This window comes from Nerophis ophidion, linkage group LG08 (assembly GCF_033978795.1).
Source record: "Nerophis ophidion isolate RoL-2023_Sa linkage group LG08, RoL_Noph_v1.0, whole genome shotgun sequence".
Taxonomy (NCBI): Eukaryota; Metazoa; Chordata; class Actinopteri; order Syngnathiformes; family Syngnathidae; genus Nerophis; species Nerophis ophidion.
The window spans coordinates 41,812,445-41,830,207 of record NC_084618.1 but is presented as its reverse complement, the minus strand read 5'-3'; the positions used below and the strand labels follow the sequence as shown (position 1 = coordinate 41,830,207).

General features: G+C 42.6%; 1 protein-coding gene and 1 long non-coding RNA gene across 5 annotated transcripts in view; one reads left to right on the top strand and one right to left on the bottom strand.

Annotated features, from left to right (window-relative positions):
• Positions 1–14,295, bottom strand: part of grhl2b (grainyhead-like transcription factor 2b) — a 47,245-nt gene extending 32,950 nt beyond the window's left edge. For 2 of the 4 annotated variants that reach the window (XM_061908594.1, XM_061908597.1), the window contains exon 1: positions 887–2,541. In XM_061908594.1, coding sequence (XP_061764578.1) covers positions 887–966 — 80 coding nt within the window. In that variant the 5' untranslated portion in view covers positions 967–2,541. The other 2 variants (XM_061908595.1, XM_061908596.1) reach the window with 2 other exon arrangements.
• Positions 2,143–16,104, top strand: LOC133557795 (uncharacterized). The gene is made up of 3 exons (XR_009807848.1): positions 2,143–2,661; positions 2,876–2,974; positions 14,289–16,104. It is a non-coding gene; the product is annotated as an uncharacterized LOC133557795 (long non-coding RNA).
• Positions 16,105–17,763: the final 1,659 nt, after the last annotated feature.

Sequence of the window (17,763 nt, the reverse complement as noted above, 5' to 3'; positions counted from 1 at the left end):
ATAATACCACCTTAACATTTGACAACCAAACAATTACACGAGGCAATTTGGTAAAGAATCTGGGTATTATCTACGACCCAACTCTCTCGTTTGAGTCACACATTAAGAGTGTTACTAAAACTGCCTTCTTTCATCGCCTTGTTATCGCTAAAATTTGTGATTGATTCCCGGGCATGGCCACCGCTGCTGCCCACTACTCCCCTCACCTCCCACTGGGTGAATGGGTCAAAATGCAGAGGACAAATTTCACCACACCTAGTGTGTGTGTGACAATCATTGGTACTTTTAACTTTAGCTTTACACCTTGAGGCGTCCACAAATTAAGCATCAATCCATGAAAGTCAATATTGGTAAGTAAAGTACTTGATTGACAATAACGAGTTGTATTAATGCTGTGCTTGTGATGCTAATAAGAAAAATTGACAGTTTTTGCAGTTGATTTTCAGCTGATACAACCATTTTGCTGTCATTTACAATTCATGCCTGCAGTTGTTTTAATGGTGTGAATTTCATAGTTTGTCTTTTGATGCCCCTTTTGCAATGTTAGGTTTTCAACAATATTTAGCCATATCAAGATTCAGTATGCTGTTGGGCCTTGAAGAAATGTTTTAATCAAGTTCTTTAATACTGTTAAGGATGCTAACAAATAGCACCAAAGATGATCCACTTAGAATAAAGCACTTGGCTTTGCTGCCACAACGAAGCTTTTAGTTTTTGCTTTGAAAATCGACAACGGAAATAAGGTATATTGGACCACAAACACAAAATAGTGAGGTCTTGTCCTAGTTTATACTTAATTATTTTCTCAAACCCTAGCTATGTAGTAAAGAATTAATTGAATTACATCACGGAAAGTTTCTCAAACTAACCAAATGTTGGAACCAACCTTTTACAAAGTGATTGCTGCAAACACGAGCACTGTCCGACTGTACTGCGCCAAATGAAAGCGGCATGTTTGAGAGCCATTTCCCTCGACGTGCTTTTGTAATTTCCCTGACTTGATTAGATTTCATTCGTTGCGGTGTAATGCAAATGGAGGGCAAAACAAGCTCGAGCCTCGTGATAAATAAAGGAAACGCGTTAGTACATAAAGAATTTGAGGTAAAAAAAAAAATGCCGCTTTGCCCTGCTGTTCCAAGTAGTGATGGGACCAAATGTGCCGAGGCTTCGAGGCGTGTGTCAAGTAACGGAGGGGGCATTTCCATTAAGTGCGTATCGCTGCCTGCCTTATTTCGGTAGGAGCCCAAAATTATTACGTACTTTTGGGACTTTTGCCCACCACCTACAACCTGGTTTGCAACCCACCAATGGGAAATAAACTAGACATCCTTGAGAGTAGTCAGTGTACAGCTTGTACAGAAATAAAAGTACTGAGGGCCCCAGATTTAGCCCACTGAGTACCACGATAGCGATAGTAGGTATAAGAACGTAGCATGCTGGAATTCATGTTATGCCTCAAAGAACCGCAGCTCATCTGGTGCCAGCAGCACTCGAGCACGCTTTCATCACCGTGCCTAACTGTAGGCCAGACGCATTTACCTTGCTACTCCCTTGTATTGCCGTACTTTAGCAGGGCTGCAAATCTATGAGGGCTGTACTCACTTTAGTGAGATAGTGTAAGTGTGTTTGTGTACATGTGTGTAAACATGTGGGTCGGCCCCTCCCTCTTTAGTGTATACGTTGTGTTGGCGCAGATCACAGAGCAGTTAAACACCCGTTGTTGTCACAACATAGTCTCCGAGCGTGGCCAATGAGGATGGGGACGTGTCAACCATGCCACACATCCAGCGATATAAGATTACTGGGTTAGAAGTACGCCTTTGGATAACACCATAGCCCGCCCCGGGGCCTTTTGTGCGCCTGCCGTTACCGGAATGGCGCTTTAAAGCAGAACCATTCACACTGCAAGTGTTGCACGTTTCAATAAGCGATGACACTGTTGACACATCCTGCGTTTTAACTTAGACTTTGTGTCTCCATGCACACATCTCTTCCTGAGACCTTATCTTGGTAACCATGGGAACCATTTGACCCTCCACACAAGCTGATGGAATGAGCAGACGGGCATTCGCTATCCCCAGTGCGAGGCACCTGTTGCAGGATGACGTCTGCGTGCAACATCAATTCCCATGTTGTCAAAACATGTATTCTATAGCCAAATAATTACAGTAAAGCACATTTATTTGCTCACACATTCCACAAAAATAACTTTTAACCGCCCCTCGTTTGCTATTTGGTATAGTCCCCAGCACTTTTAGAGTAGGTACATATGGAGTGCCAATGCAAAATAGATCCACGCCATGCATTCGTGAAGGTATTTCCTTTTTCCTGAAAAATGGCGAATTGCCCTCCCCTCGTTCGTGTCCCTGCATCACGCGTGACCCACGAAGGGATGCAATCGCAATAATAAGCAACTCCCTTCCTTAAATGCAACCTGACTTTTCCACATTTTTTCGCCTCCCCGGCAAATCAATCCAAAAAGCCAGAAAAGTCGATCCCCATACGGTCCATATGTCAAAGATCGTCTCCGCGGGCGCGATCACTTACTTGTCTGCCTCCTGTGACATATTTCGCCTCCTCTACGCTTCTGCCTGGTGGAACTGGACTTTCAAGTCGGAGCAGGTGATAAGAGGGAGCGAGTTGCCAGAAGTTGGTGTACAGGTAAATCGACTTTTTTTTGTTGTCGCAACCCCCCTCCTGTCCTGCCCCCTCCCTCTCCTCTTTTCCGCGCCAACTCCGCAGGTAAAGGCCGCGTTTGTGTGTGGGTGTTTTTTGTTTTTTTTTTACTCCCGTCCTATCACTCCGATGGCATGCCCTTTTTCAATCACTCAAAGATGATTAATACGCAATGTGATGTTTGTATTTGGCGTTAAAGGCTTGGATTGGAAACATTCTTTCACAGAAGGTGAGGTCACCGCTGATTGGCTCGCCACTGCGCACACCTGCCTCCTGATTGGCTGGTGGCCCAGGCAAGGTAGTTAATAACCCCGCCCCTCTTTAAACTGTTCCTTGTGTGTATATGAGTGTGTGTTATCAGACCAAAGGCAGGGAGGAGGCCTGTCATTAGTTGACACAATAGCTTTGTCCCCTTAATGAAGCCATTGTGTGCAGTGATCCCAATGTTTGGGATCTACCTCCATCTGCAAATAAAGTGCATGTTTGCTTCCTATACAATCCCAGCTCGCATCGTGTTGTCTTCTCATGTTGATGCCAATGTGACCCTGGTCTGTTGCAGCAATGCATTAGTACCTGTAAATGGTGCTAAAGATGCACATTTTTGTTCCAAAAATTGCACATCCATCAAGTAATCTGACATTTTTCACAAAAATAAGAACCATATGAAAAAAATGAATACATGCCACATTCTGCTAATTTTGCACACAAAATGGACTACCATATTTCCCTGAATTGCCGCCGGGGCGCTAATTAATTTAAAACCTCTTCTCACTCCTGCGCTTACCAAAGGCATGCGGTAAAGGTAAGCATGCGCTAATTATTTTAAAACCTCTTCTCACGCCGGCACTTACCAAAGGCATGCAGTAAAAACTTGAGTGTGATGTAAGCTTGGACCTTAAATCCTACTGAATGGCTCTTAATCTTCTTCCCTTTATGCGATTACAAATTACTGGTATTGAAATCAGCCTCCTCCATTTTGAAAATGGTGACAGGGGAAGTGTCACTCGTGACGTTCGGGTTTGACCAGGCGGTAATAGTAAGCATGCGCTAATTATTTTGCGAAGCGAGTTTGACCTGGCAGTAATTCAAAGCAGGCGCATACTAAATGCCCTGCTGCAATTCAAGGAAATACGGTATATTTGGATTTTATCACCTGATAAAAAATAAAGTAACAATAATAGTGAAGGTGGATCAAAAACTGTTGCAAAACAATTGGAATATTCTAGCCATTTTTGTACAAATGTATATAGATTAGTGCTGTCAAATTATTATTTTTTGATCTTCAGAGACATCACACTTTTGAATTTGGATTAATCACAGATTATTACTCACTTCTATTTGGCTATATTTGGACACAGAAGCAATTCATTGTCAGAATATCGTCAAGGATTTTTTTTTTCAATGTTTTGTTTTACCAAAAATTACTCAAAGCGACTCGGTAAAGAATCTGGGTATTATCGTTGACCCAACTCTCTCGTTTGAGTCACACATTAAGAGTGTTACTAAAAAGGCCTTCTTTCATTTACGTAATATCGCTAGAATTTGTTCCATTTTGTCCACCAGCGACGCTGGGATCATTATTCATGCATTCGTTACATCTCGTCTCGATTACTGTAACATATTATTTTAGGGCCTCCCTGCGGCTAGCATTAAAAGGCTACAGTTTGTACAAAATGCGGCTGCTAGACTTTTGACAAGAACAAAAAAGTTTGATCATTTTACGCCTATACTGTACATCTATATACATACTGTACCTATACTGGCTCACCTGCACTGGCATCCTGTGCACTTAAGATGAGACTTTAAGGTTTTACTATCCATCCATCCATTTTCGACTGCTTATTTCCTTTGGGGAAGGAGGGGGCGCTTGTGCCTATCTCAGCTATAATTGGGCGGAAGGCGGTATACACCCTGGACAAGTCACCATCTCATCGCAGGGCCAACACAGATACACAGACAACATTCAAACTCACATTCACACACTAGGGCCAATTTAGTGTTGCCTATCAACCTATCCCCAGGTTTTTACTACTTACGTATAGAATACAACACAGTTTAGCTCCATCCTTTCTTGCTGATTGTGTTTTACCATATGTCCCGGCAAGAAATCTGTGTTCAATGAACTCCGGCTTATTAGTGATTCCTAGAGCCCAAAAAAGTCTGCGGGCTATAGAGCATTTTCTATTCGGGCTCCAGTACTCTGGAATGCCCTCCCGGTAACAGTGATGCTACCGATAGAAGCCTTTAAGTCCCATCTTAAAACTCGTATGTATACTCTAGCCTTTAAATCAGGGGTCTCAAACTCAATTTACCTGGAGGCCACTGGATGCAGAATCTGGGTGAGGCTGGGCAGCAAGAAAAGATTTCTTAGAAAAAATGTTGCGTACTCCTCAGCATGTCTAGTTGTATAATGATATTTCCAATTGTATCCCTTGTGCACCGCAACTTTATCTGTGCAAACAAGACACGTCGGGGTGGCCCTGTGCTCAACAAAGAAATATTGCATCTCCCACTTTTCCTGGAATTGTCTTTGCACATCACTTACGTTTCTCTTCACTGCCGGCTTTGAAAAAGGCATGTTTGGGGTTATGGAATATATTTGAATTTAGCCGACGAAGGGAGAACATTTTTATTTCCGTAATGTGTGTCGTTCCGCTTTTCCTCCCTACAAGCAACATAGAGGTTGCCGGATAATAGCCGGGAAAGTACTGGTATAGCGAGCGCAAAAAAGGGACGGCTCTCAGAGTGCTAACCGGCATCATCTAGAAGTATAAGTAGTGTTCATCGTTTGAGGCAATGCAAATTAAACAATAAAAAACAAATATCCGTTTGAATTGGTCCAGGTTATCGTAGACTGTTATTACTGACGGACAGGTGTCACGGTGTGACTGCAGCCAGGGAACGTAAGAAAACCCTCGTCTCCATGGCAAAGTCTCTGTCGCTTTCACTCATTTGCCGCTTTTCCACTAATGCAGGGGTAGGCAACCTAGAACATTGAAAGAGCCATTTTGGACCCAAATAACACAACGCTGTCAAGCGCCATTCATATAAAACTTGCGGGCCGCACTAAAATTAAACTTTCATATTAAGGTGGGGCCCGCAAAATCACATCTCGCGGGCTGCATGTCTTAGACCCCAGCTTTAAATAGACCCCCCTTTTACAGCAGTTGATCTGCTGTCTGTTCTCTGCTTTTTCTTGCATACACTTTTTAATTGTGAAAAATATAGACAATCGTCGAACAAATGTGCTACGGTAAACCATGGTAACATAAACTAGCCAGTGGTGTTCTTGTTAAAAAAAATGGTGATTGATTGACGGAATTATAGATTTTCTCAAAACTTGGTAACAGTTTTATCTAAAGTCCCATCAGGATTTATTTTTTGAGTGAAATTTGCCAGCGAGCACACCAGTCGGTTGGCTCCTCTCTGAGCTGCCACCTTATCGTGGTAAAGGAGATTGCGTGTCCCAATGTTCCTAGGAGCTATGTTGTCTGGGGGATTCTGTGCCCCCTGGTAGGATCTACCAAGAAATACAGGTCCTAGGTGAGGGATCAGACAAAGCAGCTCGAAGACCTATATGGAAATACAACAACCGAGACCCAGTTTTCCCTCGCCCGGAGTTGGGGCACGATGGCGAGTGCCTGGTGGCAGGGCTTGTCCCCATGGGGCCCGGCCGGGCACAGCCCGAAGAGGTAACGTGGGTCCCCCCTCCAATGGTCTCAAAACTAATGGGAGGGGCCATAGAGGTCGGGTGCAATGCGAGCTGGGCGGAAGCCACAGACAGGGCACTAGGCGGTCCGATCCTCGGCTATATAAGCTAGCTCTTGGGACGTAGAATTTCACCTCCCTGGGGGGGAAGGAGCCTGAGCTAGTGCGCGAGGTGGAGAAGTTCCGGCTGGATATAGTCGGACTCACTTTGACGCACAGCAAGGGCTCTGGAACCAGTTCTCTCGAGAGGAGCTGTACTCTCTTCCACACTGGCGTTGCATGCAGTGAGAGGTGACGCGCTGGGGTAGCAATACTTGATGCTCCCCGCGTCAAAGCCTGCACATTGCTGTTCAACCCAGTGGACAATAGGGTAACTTCCCTCCGCCTTTGTCCTACTGGGGGACTTCAACGCTCATGTTGGCAATGACAGTGAAACCTGGAGAGGCGTGATTGGGAGGAATGGCCGCCCGGATCTGAACCCGAGTGGTGTTTTTCGATTGAAATCTATGTCCTCTTCACAGATTGTCCATAACAAACACCATGTTCAAACATAAGCGTGTCCAAATGTGCACTTGGCACCAGGACACCTTTGTCCGCAGTTCCATAATTGACTTTGTAGTTGTGTCATCGGGTGAAGAGAGGGGCGGAGCTTTTTACCGATCACCACCTGGTGGTGAGTTGGCTGCGATGGTGGGGGAGGATGCCGGACAGACCTGGCAGGCCCAAACGCATTGTAAGGGTGTACTGGGAACGTCTAGCAGAATCTCCTGTCAGAGAGAGTTTCTATTCTCACCTCCGGAAGAACTTTGAACATGTCACAAGGGAGGTGCTGGACATTGAGTCCGAGTGGACCATGTTCCGAACCTCTATTGTCGAGGCGTCTGATTGGAGCTGTGGCCGCAAGGTAGTTGGAGCCTATCGTGGCGGTAATCCTAGAACCTGCTGGTAGCAGTGAGGGATGTCGTCAAGCTGAAAAAAAGAGTCCTGTCGAGTTCTTTTGGTTCATAGGACTCTGGAGGCAACGGACAGATACCGACAGGCCAAGCGATGTGCAGCTTCAGCGGTCGTGGAGGCAAAGACAGACAGGGACAGGGAGGAGTTTGTGAAAGCCATGAAAAACGACTTCCGGACGGCTTCAAAGCGATTCTGGACCACCATCCACCGCCTCAGGAAGGGGAAGCAGTGCACTGTCAACATTGTGTATGGTAAGGATGGTGTTCTGCTGAGCTCGACTGTGGATGTTGTGGATCGGTGGAGGGAATACTTCGAAGATCTCCTTAATCGCACCAACATGTCTTCCAATGAGGCACCGGTTCCTGGGGAATCTGTGGTGGGCTCTCCTATTTCTGGGGCTGAAGTTGCTGAGGTAGTTAAAAAGCTCCTCGGTGGCAAGGCCCCGGGGGTGGATTCCTTAAGGCTCTGGATCCTGCGGGGCTGTCTGGGTTGACAAGACTCTGCAACATCAAGTGGACATCTGGGGCGGTCCTCTGGATTGGGAGACCGGGGTGGTGGTTGCTCTCTTTAAGAAGGGGAACCGGAGGGTGTGTTCCAACTATAATGGGATCACACTCTTCAGCCTCCCCGTAAAGGTCTGTTCAGGTGTACTGGAGAGTAGCAGTGCCAGATAGTCAAACCTCGGATTCCGGAGGAACAGTGCGGTTTTCGTCCTGGTTGTGGAACTGTGGACCAGCTCTATACTCTCGGCAGGGTCCTTGAGTGTGTATGGGAGTTTGCCCAACCAGTCTACATGTGCTTTGTGGACATGGAGAAGGCATTTGACCGTATCCCTCGGGAAGTCCTGTGGGGAGTGCTCAGAGAGTATGGGGTATCGGACTGTCTGATTGTGGCAGTCCGCTCCCTGTACAGTCAGTGTCAGATTTTGGTCCGCATTGCTGGCAGTAAGTCGGACAAGTTTCTTTCCAGTGAGGGTTGGACTCTGCCAGGGCTGCCCTTTGTCACCAATTCTGTTCATAACTTTTATGGACAGAATTTCTAGGTGCAGTCAGGGCGTTGAGGAGATATGGTTTGGTGGCTGCAGGATTAAGTCTCTGCTTTTTGCAGATGATGTAGCCCTGATAACTTCATCTGGTCAGGATCTTCAGCTCTCACTGGATCGGTTTGCAGCCGAGTGAGAAGACTGGGATGAAAATCAGCACCTTGAAGTCCGAGTCCATGGTTCTTGCCCGGAATTGGGTAGAGTGCCATCTCCGGGTTGGGGTGAAGACCCTGCCCAAAGTGGAGGAGTTCAAGTACAGTACCTTGGAGTTTTGTTCACAAGTGAGGGAAGAGTGGAACGTGAGATCGACAGGCGGATCGGTGCGGCATCTTCAGTAATGCGGACGCTGTATCGATCCGTTGTGGTGAAGAAAAAGCTGAGCCGGAAGGCAAAGCTCTCAATTTACCGGTCGATGTACATTCCCATTCTCACCCATGGTCATGAACTTTGGGTTATGACCAAAAGGACAAGATGACGGGTACAGGCGACCAAAATGAATTTCCTCCGTCAAGTGGCAGGGCTCTCCCTTAGAGACAGGGTGAGAAGCCCTGCCATCAGCTCAAAGAAAAGCTGCTGCTCCTCCACATTGAGAGGAGCCAGATGAGATGGTTCGGGCATCTGGTCAGGATGCCACCCGAATGCTTCCCTAGGGAGGTGTTTAGGGCACGTCCGACCGGTAGGAGGCCACGGGAAAGACCCAGGACACATTGGGAAGACTATGTCTCCCGGCTGGCCTGGGAACTCCTCGTGATCCCCCGGGAAGAACTGGATGAAGTGGCTGGGGAGAGGGAAGTCTGGGCTTTCCTTCTTAGGCTGATGCCCTGCGACCCGACCTCGGATAAGCGGAAGAAAATGGATGAATAGAGATGGATGGGACATCAGTCGGAGTCTCCTCACTCATTTTTTGCACTGACGTATGAATTGATCTGATCACTGACAGTATAACACACACCTTCCAGGTAACCATAAGATTTAGGAACACGTACAGTCAAAATAAATCTGCGTTTGTACATGATTAATATAATAATTTTTTGCTACTAATCACATGAATTACATTACTTTTGACAGCGCTAATATAAATATAAATCTACACGTAAATAATGACTATTATGGACAACACTGAACATACACAATTTTAAATTGCCTGTACCGGTTAGATTTAATGCAAATATAATGTTTAGATAACTTTAATTGCTCAATAATATCAACCAATTTGAATTACATCACCTTATACAATAATGTAATTTTTATAATAATCAAATACACAAAAGTATATATTTTTTGTATTTTATTTATATTAAATTTTTGCAAATTATTTAATTGCTTTAGTGCCAGACAGTTTTTAAATAATATGTATTTTACATATGATTATTGTCAAAATGTTGTATTATTATTGTTATTAACATTTAATTTGATCCGTATGACAATTTTGGACTTGTGTTCTTTATTTTCCTCTGCTTGATGTTATTTTATCCTGTGTGTTTCCATTTCCTGCCATTCCTCTTGCCTGTGTGTCTGATTTGCAATCGGGACACACCTGTCCGTGGTTGCCAATCAGGATGCTTTACACCAGCCCTGTTCTTTTGAACTTTAATTGTTAAGCTGCTATGCTTCTGAGGTGTTTACTTTCTGTGCACTCCCTACTTGCACTAGTTTTTTTTTTGTGCTGTGCTAAAAAAAATTTGTTTTTTACCTCTGTGTCGCCTGTTGGTAATGTTATTAACAGTAAAAAGTTATACAATATGTTAAAAAAGCTGTAGATTTTTTTTTAATTGAGAGTTTATTATACAAGTGCAAACATTTGTTATAAAAAATCTGTCATGTCAGATATATTTAATAAATAATAGGTAGCTTATATAGTGTAGGTTTATTTGTACAAATTACTATTATTATTACATTATCTTAAATAAGCTGTAAAACTACTATTTTTAATTGAAAGTTTATTATACAAGTGCAAACGTGTTACATTAAAATTAGGTCAGCCTGTTAGCAGGTATAGGTAGCTTATATACTGTAGGTTTATTTGTACAATTTATTATTGTTATTGCATTATGTCAAATAAGCTTTAACATAACTATTTTTAATTGAAAGTTTATTGTTAAAAGTTCAAACATTTGTTATTAAAAATATGTCAGATAATTAGTTGATAGAAGGTAGTTTATATAGGTTTATTTGCACAATTTAGTATTGTTATTAACAGTTTAGTTATACATTATGTTAAATAGGCTGTAAAACCTACTACCGTATATTACCAAATAAACGCCCTTGGGCAAATAACCGCCCATGTCCTAAAAGCCGCCCGGGGTCTGAGCCCATTTTGTGAATCAAACGCCTCTTCCTAATAGTAGCCCATGTCCAAATAGCCGTTCACAACTGATGGACGGGAATACTTTAAGGGGGAAGAAGAACAGAAAGTTTGACTTAAAGTTCAAGCTAGCGGTTGTGAAGTATGCATAGCAGAATTCTGGTTTGGCAGCGCCCAGGCAGTTTAACGTTGACTCAAAACGTGTACGCGAATGGAAACAAAAAAAGGGAGAACCCCTATCTCAGTCGGCAATCAATGGAAAACGGGCTCACTTATCTGGCGGAGGTAGAAAGAAAGTGAGTGACGAGCTTAATGCTAATTTGTGTCAGTGGATACATCACGTTTGTGGACTGAATCACCGTGTGTCCTGCAAAATGATCCGCATTAAGGCCAAGGAGTTGTATGCCACCGCGAGTGACACGAGAGACACCGGGGGTGGTGTTTGGTGCAACGAGTGGCTGGCTTAATCGATTCCTTTGTCGGAACAACTTTACCCTCAGGAGGAGAACAACTGTTGCACAGAAGGACGCTCCCGTCGAGAAGATTGTCAACTTACTAATTTTCTATACGAAACAGATAGAGGCCAAGAAAATCCAGCCCAAGAGTATCATCGCCATGGATGAAACAGCCGTCTGGTTTGACATGGTTGGTTTTAGTACGGTCAATGAGAGGGGCACCTGTTCCATCGGCCTCAAAACCACCGGCCACGAGAAGGCACGCGTCACGGTGGCTCTTGCAGCCAAATCAGATGGGACAAAGCTGAAGCCTTACATTGTGTTTAAAGGTGCTGTCCGTGATGTAAAGGCTATGCAGAGCCTCCCCGGGGTGATCACAGCTTCCTCCAAGAATGGCTGGTTTAATGATGACTTGACAAAGAATTGGCTCCAAAGGGCAGTGGGGAAATTTCACTTTGGACCGAGGCTACTTGCATGGGACTTGTACCGATGCCATATCAGCGAGGCCACGAAGGCAGAGCTCAAAAGAGGCTACAACCTTACAATGGCTGTTATATCTGGAGGTTGCACAAAGTACCTGCAGGCCCCCGATGTTGTGTGGAATGGCCCTTTCAAAGCGCAGCTCCCTGACTACTATGATAACTGGATGGCTGGTGATAAAGACAAGACCTACACCAAGTCAGGGAACCTGAGAGTCCCTTCCCGCCGCCTCCTGGTCGACTGGGTCCTGTGAGCCTGGGATGCTCTGGATCAGGACACTCTGATCAACTCATTCAAGGTAGGCTGGCTGGCTCTGTGTATGTGTGTGTGTGTGTGTGTGTGTGTGTGTGTGTGTGTGTGTGTGTGTGTGTGTGTGTGTGTGTGTGTGTGTGTGTGCGTGTGTTGCAAACAGTAGCCATAGCTGATTGTTTCTTTCAGGTATCCTACAATGTGTGTGGGCTGACGGTGGCAGCTGATGGGAGTGAGGACCAGCTCATTTACTGTCTCAAGGAGGGACAGCCATGTCAGGCAGGCAGAGAGATGCTGTTGAGGGCTAGACAGCAGGGTGCTGCTGTGGTTCAGGAAGAGGAAGAGAGGGATGAGGAACAGCAGTTCCTCAATGAATTTGTGATTGAAGAGGAGGATGATGATGAGGGGGGTGAGGGAGAGGAGGGGGAGGAAGAGAAGGAGGAAGAAGGGGAGGAGTAGGAGGAGGAGTAGGAGGAGGAGGAGTGGGTTTGAGTTGCATTTAGGGTTGCGTTTGCTGCAGTATTATTGTTTTGATAGTTTTATAGAGTACTTGGTACCATAATTTAATTTTTCCTGTATGCTGCTTTATTTAAAACTTGGAATACTGTAGCCTTTATATTATTTAAGGGACACTATTATTGTTCTGTTTTGATGGTGGGTTTTATACTTGAGTACTTCGTACCATAATTTTATTCTTCCCGGTAGGCTGCTTTATTGAAAAAGGTTATTTATTTTTAGTATTGGTATTCTATTTGACAATTGTTGAACTACTGCCATGTTGAGGCCCTGTTGATCTCTTGTCTTTTGATAGTCTTGTTTTTTTTGTGTGTATGTTTACAATAGCTTTTACATTTAAAGTTTTCTTATACGGAAAAAAAATACTGGACAGTAACCATTGTAAACAAATAATGGCCTGGTGCAGGCTGGTGCAAAATTTTAAAAAAGCCTTGGGCAAATAACCGCATGCTTCTTTTAAACGCCTGTCTCCAAAAATGATTTTGTGAAATAAATGCCCGGGCTACTATTTGGTGATATACGGTATTTTAATTGAAAGTTTATTATAGAAGTAAAAACATTTCTTATTAAAATGATGTCAAATAGTTAGTAGATAATAGGTAGCTAGTTTTATTTGCACAATTTAGTATTATTATTAACAGTGAAGTTATAAATTATGTTGGATAAGCTGTAAAAACTACTATTTGAATCAAAATTTCATTATATGAGTGCAAGCATTCTTTATTCAAAGTGATGTCACAAAATGAGTAGCTAATAGGTAGCTTGCATAGGTTTATTTGCCAAATTTAGTATTGTTGTTGAGAGTTAAATTATACACATTATGTTAAAAAATATGTAAAAACTTTTAAATGTGACATTTCATTAAATAATATTATTTGGAATTAACTTTTTGTACACAACATTTTTTTTATTTTTTATTATTTATGTTATGTTTTTATGTTATTATTTATATTATTTAAGAAAGGGAAGTCTGGGCTTCCCTGCTTAGGCTGCTGCCCCCGCGACCCGACCTCGGATAAGCGGAAGAAGATGGATGGATGGATATTATTTATGTATAAATATATGTATTTATTCATGTTTGTTATTTTTGTTGAAAATATAAAAGGATATTGATTTACGACTATTATTATTGTTGCAGATATTGCTTTGTGTTTAATGGCCTTTCAAAATCAATAGAGCTTGTGAGGACAGGTAGCCAAAAGAATAAATTGACCACTGACTGCTATCTTTATACTTAAAATTTCATATGTCACAGAGCTGCTGATTTTTGCAAAAAATACAACAAAAACTCTCTGGATAGTACAATGTTTGCAACGACAAAGTTTATTTGCCAAAAAATTTGCATTTGAAAGCCTCTGGGTGATCGTTTATGGAAATCTTTTTAAGTCGCTTCAGTTTAACCGTCACCGATGTCATCATCAGTGTGTGTGTGCGTGCGTGTGTGCGTGTGCGTGTGTGTGTGTTCCTACTATCCTGCTTTGCCTCATTTGGTTTCCACAGCACCTGGGCCTTTTTGCTGTGTTGTGTTGTGTTTGTGTGTAGGTGTGTGTGTTTTTGCTGTGTTGTGTTGTGTTTGTGTGTAGGTGTGTGTGTGTGCTAGATAAATACAGGTAGAGTCATTTTCCCTCACACAGGGAGGAAGGCATGAAATTGTTAATATTATAGAAAGGTAAATCAATGAACAGATTCCAAGTTTTGTGTGTTGACTGCTTTTGAGCGATTCCCAGCAGGTATGCGCGTTGTGTGACGGTTGAAATGTTGCAAAGGCTGCTTACCGTACGGGAAGCAGGCATGGGCACGACGAGACGTCAGCTGCCAAGAGATGCAGAATTCCCATGTGGCTGTGTTAGGGAGGGGAAAAAACCTACATACCAGACGTTTTTTTTGTTATTTTTTTTCCCAGGAGGAGAGAAACCGCTTGTTGAGACTTGGCCTCGGTTTTGGACTCAGCCTGTTTGGAACCTCCAGGAACTCCAGACGAGTGCAGACATGGTAGGATGGGTCGACTTGTCCTTCAAAAGGACAGAGTTTTGTGATACTGAACAATGTATAGGTTTTGTTTTCTTCAACTACTTTGGCACGTGTTGCATCCATGAAATTCAAAGTTAATTATTATTTGCAAAAAAAAATAAAGTTTATGAGTTTGAACATCAAATATGTTGTCTTTGTAGTGCATTCAATCAAATATGGGTTGAAAAGGATTTTCAAATCATTATATTCTGTTTATATTTACATCTGACACAATTTCCCAACTCATATAGAAACGGGGTTCGTAGTTTGTCCTGAAGAATTTGGAGGTAATCCTCCTTTTCCATTATCCCATTTACTCTCTGTGAAGCACCAGTTCCATTAGCAGCAAAACAGGCACAGAGCATAATACTACCACCACAATGCTTGACGGTAGGCCTGGTGTTTCTGGGATTAAATGCCTCACCTTTTCTCCTCCAAACATACTGTTGGGTATTGTGACCAACAGCTCAATTGTTGTTTCACCTGACATCACATGGACAAAGATAAGATCTTCTGGAGGAAAGTTCTGTGGTCAGATGAAACAAAAATTTCGATTCAAACATGGTTGAAAACTCACATGTTTATTTTTGCCAACATTAAAGTCAGTTTAGGGTCTTCACCAAACCTAATATACTTTATGTACATAAGGGACACCACTTCATATGTCACGATCTGGATTGGGTGTTGTTAGTCTCGACCCCAGAATGCAAAGACAACTAGCAAAGTCCAGGTAAAATGTATTAATTAGCAGAAATAAATAGTGTAGCACGGAACCAAACAAAGTAAATGATCCAGCCCAGTCCAGAGTGAAAAGCATTGTGATTTACAATCAGGGACAGGTACGGGAGAGCTAGCGCTCAGACAAGGGAAGTGGTAGAGGCAAACAGGAATTGTAAAACAAAAATAAGAGCGCTTGAGAGGAAATAAATTCAGAAACTGAGGAAACTAATAATGAAGTTCAAACTGTCATGTGAGATCATGACAATATCACATCAACTATCATAGAAAGTTATCTCCAGTGCACCTATGATGTAAAGGATATTAGCCAGTTCCACTGAAAGTCGGGGGATGTGTTTAATGCTTTGGATCACATGGTGTTCTTTTAATATCAATTTGCCTCAATGTTTACAAAAACATGTTAGATTGCTGCAAATTTTACCATGGTAGAAACGTGAGGTGGTATGCTTTAGATCCTGAATCTTTTGCCATCATTCCTTTTCACATTTGAAAGATACAGAGCCAATTCCCTGTGCCTGGGAATTGATACCGGTATGCAACATTATCGATTGTCTGTACATGTGTGTGTTTTAATATGTTAATAAATATTTAATAAAAAGTATATTCAATTAAACATTTAACAATGAGCTGATTATGACAAGTTGTCCAGTAGTTATATCCTGTTTTCTAACACTTCTAAGTCTCATGTGCGTGTATTATGTAGTAGACTTTGCATTCAGTTTCAAATCCCAGATTTTCGATGGCAGTAGTTTATACTATGTTGTGTTGTCTTGTCAAGAAGGAATCTTTGCCATGAACCTGAATGTGCCAGTCCAGTCTTTTGGTGTGCTCTAAAAAGTATTTATACTGTAAGTATTGTATTTATACCACACTAGCAGTTTGATTGTAACGGGCATCTTAAATGTTGTTTTCATTCCTAAAGCAGAATCCGCATTTGTGTCAATAAAGTGAAATTATGTCTCAAAAAACCCTTCGACCATTTGTTTTCATGTCCATCCCTGCCTATAAGGACGTCTCAACGTGTAAAATACAATCCCCTTGAAGACGGACTATTTTATTTTGAAAGTAAACTGGATAATTAATTCTGTGTTTGTGCATGACTTCCTGTTCAACACAAGCAGATTTTAGCTGAATTGATCCACCATGTTGCTGCGAATGGAAAAAATGGAAGCTCTGTGTATAATTAGTCAATGGCGGGGAAACGAACACATTTACTTGAATAAAAACGGAAAGAGTCCGTCGGCCATGATGCGTCCTGTGGAAATCAGGGGTCACTGCACTTTTGAGCATCTGCTTCTAGCTTTATTGCAACATTAAGTAGTCCGGCTGAATCTGCCTTGAGTGCTGCTTTTCTCAGTCGATTGTTTGAGGAGCTGCATCAACTGCAACTGGACGTGACATCATGTGTAACAAAGTTATCAAAAATATGGCATCCAGAGATGGATACTGTTCATATTTGAACCAATATGGTAACAAGTCAATTCCCGGTACCTGTGAATCGATACCTGTACTCAACTATTCCAATTTTCAGGAATGTTGCGCGTGCTATAAATATTAATTGTTTTTGATAATATATATATTTTTTGTTTTAATATCGAAAAAATATCTGTTTATGATAATTGCTGTCCAGTTGTTATATCTTCTTTTATTATCATATAATTTTCAACTATGACTGACCATTTCATGGAAGCTGCTTTTACACCCCATCATATCACCCACCTGTTCCCAATTAGCCTGTTCACCTGTGGGATGTTCCAAATAAGTGTTTGATGAGCATTCATCAACTTTCTCAGTCTTTTTTGCCACTTGTGACAGCTTTTTTTAAACATGTTGCAGGCATCAAATTCCAGATGAGCTAATATTTGCAAAAAATAACAAATGTTACCAGTTCGAATGTTCAGTATCTTGTCTTTGCAGTCTATTCAATTGAATATAGGTTGAAAAGGATTTGAAAATGATTGTATTGTTTTTATTTACGTTTTGCACAATGTGCCAACTTCACAGGTTGTGGGTTTTGTACATGTATCCTCTCTGTTGATTATAAGGTTTATCCACACACAGATTTAGTGGCTATCCGTCATAAATATGTATACTTTCTTGAGTTAAAAGTGCCATTTTGTGAACTTAGTTTTTATTGGACCCAGCTGTGGATTGCAAACATTTGGCTTTTTTTCCCCACTTGACAACCAAAATGAGGCCATATCGGATAGACTAAGAACTCATGCAAGCACCCATCAATATAATACAGTGCATAATATACTTAAGCAGTTAGCTTTTGTGGTCATACTGACTCATTTAAACCAGGTGCTCCAGAGATATTCTCCCAGTCACATGACCAGAGGTAGCAGCAGCAGCAGCAGCAGCAGCAGCAGCAGCAGCAGCAGCAGCAGCATGTGGTTGTGTTGTGACTGCGTTGTCAGAGCTTGTTTGCGGCCCGACTGGTCTGGCAACATTGTGGCCTGTCACTGCACGGTCGTGGACGCGGACTGTGGCAAAACCTGTCGGTTTGGAGGGAAAGGAAACCTGGGAAAGCGATGGGTGGGATCAAATAGAGGGAAGTGACAGAGGAGGAAGGTGAGAGGCAGCTTCCTCTTGCTTCAACAAGAGGTCATGGTAGCTGTGTTCAGGTA